Source organism: Berghia stephanieae, chromosome 11, assembly GCF_034508935.2.
Source record: "Berghia stephanieae isolate SIO BIC M18660-M18661 chromosome 11, UCSD_Bste_1.3, whole genome shotgun sequence".
NCBI classification, from domain to species: domain Eukaryota; kingdom Metazoa; phylum Mollusca; class Gastropoda; order Nudibranchia; family Aeolidiidae; genus Berghia; species Berghia stephanieae.
Window position 1 is genome coordinate 19,064,559 of NC_088370.1, and position 6,383 is coordinate 19,070,941.

A 6,383-nucleotide genomic window follows, 5' to 3' on the forward strand; every position below is an offset into this window, starting at 1 on the left:
GTTAAAACAGTATTTTAAGAAATGAAGGAACATTACAGGTGTAAGATAAAGAACTGAACAAGTGTGTATGAAAGGTGCCAGACAAAGCAAGAAAGAAAAATACAAGAAAAAAAACATCCCAAAAAAATCAGTCGACTTCGACTGGGGATCGAACCTCAGACCTTCTGATTACAAGTCAGACGTGCCTCTGCGGTACCTTTGCGTTTAATGATTTCCAGTCGAGGTCGACTGATTTTTTGAGATGGTTTTTTTTTTTTTTTCTTGCATTTTTCTTTCTTGCTTTGTCTGGCACTTTTCATACACACTTGTTCAGATCTTTATTATACAGTATTTTGTTTCTCTCTCTCTCTCTCTCTCTCTCTCTCTCTCTCTCTCTCTCTCTCTCTCTCTCTCTCTCTCTCTCTCTCTCTCTCTCTCTCTCTTTTTTTTTTTTTTTTTTTTTTTTTTTTTAAATTCAATCATTCAATGTCATAACACATTTTAAAACTCAATTTTTATTCTATTGAACGTGCATGTGTTATCTATTCATGTTATTGAATCTTAAACTGTGATGTAATCATGATTGATCTGTGTGTTTTTTCAGTGTTGCCTGTGAGCAAACAGTATTCTTTTTCATTAATAATATCGTCATCACATTCATCACTCATTGCAGACCTACCAACTTGACATTCGAAAAATTCGTAATTTTTAGGAGATAAATTGTTGTCGCTATAGATAGAATGCACTTGGCTAAGAAACTTACAACATTGCCATCGGAAGTATAACGGACCAACACACAACACTATGTGTAACCAAGAACTTTTATAGTTAATAGTCCGGTTAATACAGTTTAGTGAGAATTACTCATAAACTTGGTTGGCAAAAAGCAATAAGAAAGACCCGAGTGACGTCAACTTCGTTCTATCTATAATTAACTTTTTTTAAATCAGCAATATACCTTCACAATGATTAAATAACACTCCAAAATCCTTTAAATCGTGTTTTCTGACATCAACAAATATTTTTCATAAGTTTTCATGACTTCGAGATGCCCAGGAAGTTTTGAAATTGGAGCCAAAATAAATTTCGTAATTCTACGTATTTTTTCGTACTAGTTAGCAAGTCTGGTCATCGTAACCACACTCGAGCAAGAAGGCAATGATCAATGTTGTTGTTGTTGTTGTTGTTATGTGTGATATTATTCAGAAAAAGCAACCTCCTACATCATCGTGTTAACGTTTAATGGCTATGCAAAAAAAAAAATAAAAAAATAATAAAAAATAAAAAATTGAAAAAAAAATTATCTTCAAATTTATTTTTGAAGAGCTGAAAATTTTTGACTTTAACACTGGTTGTATCGTAACAAATGTGACGAATTTTCTTTAGTTGGCAAGGAAGAGGTTAACTTGTTTTTGTTTTGTTTTTCTTTTTTTCTTTGTTTAATGTTAGGTACCATTACAATCACATAATCACAATCTACGCAAGATCAGACATCTATGGGAAGCAGAAACTTTGACGTCACACCGTCCTCTATTCCGGTTCAAAACTCTTTGGAAGTCTGAAACTTGTCCTCCGGACCATGCATGAACAATGATTAGGCAATATTATATTGAATCATTAGGTGGTATGACTATTTCAAGAGCAGGGTGTATAGGCTGATTTTTATGATTATGAGGCGTAAAATTTGATTTAAATTGACGACCAGCATTAATTTAGGCTAGAAAATTATAAGATGCCTTCACTAGAATTTCAGATGTACAATGAATGTATTCAGTCTTCGGAGGACTGGTTTCACACTTCCAAGGAGATTAGAACCAGCATTTCCGTTCCCTATCCTCACCACTATCTGCTTTGTGAATCACAATTTGCGATAGCTCCACGCTGAGATTACTGATAATGGAATGGCAAGAGTTACATCTGATAACATATTTTGCCATGTTTAAAAAATTGACTTCATCAGTGTGAAAGAGGGAGGCAGGGAGGGGAGTGGTGGTGAGTGAGTGGCTGTGTGTGCGTTTGTGTTGTGAGTGCGTTTGTGTGATTTTTACACATTTATTCGTCCACGATTAGATCTGCTTATTTTTTATTCATTCCAGACAGTTTATAAAATAAAATTTAAACGTATTTTAATTTTTATAAAAATTAACTAACTTATTCTAACTGTATTCTATGGTCGTGAAAATATGTGTGTGTGTGGGGGGGGGGGGGGGGGGGGGGTTGTGGTGTGTATGATAGAAATCTAGAAATCTAAAAAGTATGTATGGCACGACGTCAGACAAATGCTGCTTGAAGCTCGCTCGAAGGAAAAAATAACGATATATGTATTGAAATGTAAGCTCCAATTTATTAAACGAAGGCAGATACTGTGGTCATTTCGGGTTTCCCTTTATCTACAAAACACCATGAATGAAACATGTGTTGGAGCTTACATTTCAGTACATATCGTTATTATTTTTTGGTGTCAGGTCAGCAAAATGAAAAATACAAGAAAAAAACCTTCCCAATGAAACAGCCTGCTTAGCATCGATTGTCGATTTTTGGGAAGTTTGTTCTTTTCGTTAAACACGTCTGTCACATTTTTGCCAGAAAATTCGTCCTGCCTTAATAGAATAGATTTATAATGGTATAGATTTGTATTGCGCCAAGTTTCCCTTCATTAGAAGGGCTCTGTTCACATAACCATGATTCAGTCCTAACATAGTAATAGCAGGCTACATGAACAATGCTAATTATACACATAACTATTTTGAAAACCTGTCGGAATAAAAATGTCTTCAAATGCCCTTAAAATATCGATTGACTTAAATGACCCTCATCTTGACAAAAACTCTCAAACTCGGGACTTACTTGAAGAAGATTTCGCGAAGTCCCAGGTTTGAGAGTTTTGCCAAGATGGGGGTAATTTAAATCGATTGATATTTGAAGGACGAGTTTTCTGGCCAAACGTTTAAATACCAGTTTGTTTTTCTTTGTTTTGTTTTTTTTCAGAGTATGGCAGTGGCAGCAACGCCATCAATACGAAACAGTAGATGTCATATATCATAATTTAAGCTCTGTTTTATTATTGTGTGATTGTTTGGGGGTTTAGTTTTTTTGTTTTTGTTTTGTTTTTTTTTTTGTTTTTTGTTTGCTTTAAATTTTCAAATTTATTATTAAATCAATCAAATTGTATGTATATGTCATGTCTCGCCTCAATCAACAATCTATTATCTTAATATTAATTAAATTTATCAATCTATTATTTACCTCTCTACCTATCCATTTATATATCTACCTATCTATCTATTTATCTGTCTACCTATCTATCTATTCATTTATCTATCTATCTATCTATCTATCTATCTATCTATCTATCTATCTATCTATCTATCTATCTATCTATCTATCTGTCTGTCTATCTGTCCTGTTTCTCCTTGATCTACATATTTCTATTTTAAGCTGTCTCTTTATTAACTGCCTTCAACATTGATTCTTATTACAATGATCTCAACCATAAAAGTTGTACAAAAATCCATCATTTAACATTTCTTTTTTCTCTAGACAAATTAATTATATCATGAAACAAATTTTTTATGCAAAGAAAGCTTTATATATTAAATCAAATTCCAGTCAATACATCGACTATCTCCATTTTGTATTTAAAAATAATTGAAGAGTGGTTTTCCAAAACTACCCCTAACTCTGTTTTTCCTATTTTGAAATATTGAGGATTATTTCCCTAACATTTCTCATCCGGTCTATTATTTTATCATATTTAAACTTCAAATTGATACAGATCAAGTGAAATTCTTGTGCCATTTGATGCTTAAAATATAATTTACATTTCAATTTATCTCATGGATGGAAAATCTTAAAAAGTAGAAAAATCGACTTGACGAGTTTTGGAATACCAGCCTACACTTATGTGTTATCCACGGCCTAGAAATAGTATAAAATATGGAAGAATGGGACCCCGAAAAGTGATTTAAATTTTAAATTTAAATTGAGCTTTATATAGCAGCAATATCCACTAAATGTGCTCAAAGCGCTTTAAAAGGGGTTCCTGACCAACAGCAACATTAAACATATAGGACGGGACATGATGCCTGTTAGGCGATATTACAATTGTTCTGACAAAGACAACGCTGTTAACGGCCAGGTACTCATTTTACACCTGAGTACAGTGAGAGAATGTGAGTAAAGAGCCTTTCCCAAGGACTCAACTATGCGCCAAGCACGAGGCTCGAACCCAGGACTGTCCGATCCGAAAGCGAGTGTCATACCACTAGACCACATAGCCGCACAATTTAAGAATAGAAATGTTACGAAATACAAACTTTCAGTTTTCTTGCAACGTAAGAAATTGTAGGTATTCTCTGCCATAACAGGGAAAAAAAAAAGAAAATTAAAATTTGAGCTTTTATATAGCGCAATATCAATATCCATTAAACATACTCAAAGCGCTTTACAAGGGGTCCCTCCCTATCCAACAGCAATACTAAACGTGTAGAACGAGACATAATGAACTGTTAGCGTTCGGCGATATTACAATTTATTTTCGGAGATCAATCCTGGGTGCAGTCGAAATTTTTTTCTACATGACTCAATGATCTGGAGAGCTCCGCTGGCGGGAGATTTATTTTCTACTAGGATGTTTTAAGGGTTTTATGGCACTTGCAACACATTAAGGTCATATCAGCGCCAGTAGAAAGGAAGAAAATGGGATAGTAAAAAGGTCTAGAATTACAATTAAAGCACCCAAGAAAAAGTAAGACAAAGGAGAATTGGATCAAATAGGCAACAGTTGTAGATTTCAAGAGTACACTATCAAAGTACTTAGTTTTGAGATCCTAAAAGTCTCATCTAGACACAAGCAAAGGTCCCACTAAGAGGAATACACTCAAATGTTTTACAAATCGTACATAATATAAATAAAACATAATACAGTGCATAACAGAGATGATTTACAAGGAAAAAAAATATCATCTCCCAAAACTAACTATACATTTGACTGTTTCCCTCTCAGCCTGGGTATCCAGCCAGGACCAGGACAAAACTAAGTAATCTCATTTCAAGACAAAGACAGAAAGCAAGTTGGAAAACAGTTATAGGGGGATAGAAGACGCAGTAAGTACCTCCCTGTCTACTCTGGGAGGTGGGGAACCCCACCAGTTTCTACTAGGAAGTTGGTTCCCATACACACATCATGAGCTCTGATGGGTTTTGGCTCAACAGTATTTTTATATTTATGTCCTATTTGTATCATCATTTTTAGCCTTGGCTTCCCATCGTTGACATGTTTGACCCTGCCAGGAGATAAATCTCCCAACAAAAGAGCTCTCCTGGCAGGGTCACCCATGCCGAATAGGTCACCGATGGGAAGTCAAGACTAAAAATGGTGATATATATAGGACATAAATGTAAAAATACCGGTGCGAATTGGCTTCGGTCGAGGAGCTGCCTCACAGCAAAAGCGCTTCATCAGTGGGGACTTTCCACCTGTCCTACATGTACCCGATGTGGGCAAGAACCCGAAACTGCAGAGCATCTAGTTGAACGGTGTGTTGTGACGATGCTACCCAGCGGGTTCGCAACAGTGCATGAATGCGGACCGGACTTTGCTGATTGGGTCGATTGTCATAACATAGTAGTGTGAGAACCATTAGAAGCTGCCAAGACTAACAATGATGATATATATATAGGACATAAATGTAAAAATACCACCGAGTCAAAATCCAGCAGAGCTCATAATAATAATAATAATAATAATAATAATGATAATAATAATAACAATAATAATAATAGTATATAATAATAATAATAATAATAATAATAATAATAATAATAATAATAATAATAATAATTATTATTATTATTATTATTATTATAATAATAGTAATAATAATAATAATAATATATAATAATAATAATAATAATATAATAATAATAATGATAATGATAATAATAAATAATAATAATAATAATAATAATAATAATAATAATAATAATAATAATAATAATAATAAATAATAATAATAATAAACTCTTATAGAGCGCCTATGACGTGTGTATGGGAAGCAATGGACCAACTTCTGATAGAAAATAAATCGGATTAGAATTAAGTGACACTAGGCTGCTAGAAGATGTGGACTGTAAAAAAAAGATAAACAAACATGAATATAACAGCCTAAAAAAAAAAAACAACAACAACAACAACAAACAAACACAGAGCGTTTCAGGCTCAAAACCCTTCTTCAGCCAACAACAAAAAAACAATGAAAACATAAATTTGATTGAATAGCTAAGGACGACAACCATGAAAATTCTCTACTTTAATTTATATAATATCACCAGTTCCCTTCCCCTTTTGGGAAAAGCTCGTGGATAAAAGCCATACAGTGCAGAGAAATGAGCTGTTTTAAAAA

The 6,383-nt window shown here is 33.7% G+C and overlaps 1 protein-coding gene across 5 annotated transcripts in view; it reads left to right on the top strand.

Annotated features, from left to right (window-relative positions):
* Window positions 1-3,163, top strand: part of LOC144956276 (neo-calmodulin-like) — a 109,534-nt gene extending 106,371 nt beyond the window's left edge. For all 5 annotated transcript variants that reach the window (XM_078886744.1, XM_078886745.1, XM_078886746.1 and 2 more), the window contains one exon: window positions 2,968-3,163. In XM_078886744.1, coding sequence (XP_078742870.1) covers window positions 2,968-3,008 — 41 coding nt within the window. In that variant the 3' untranslated portion in view covers window positions 3,009-3,163. The remainder of the gene's footprint in view (window positions 1-2,967) is intronic.
* The last annotated feature ends 3,220 nt before the right edge of the window (window positions 3,164-6,383 follow it).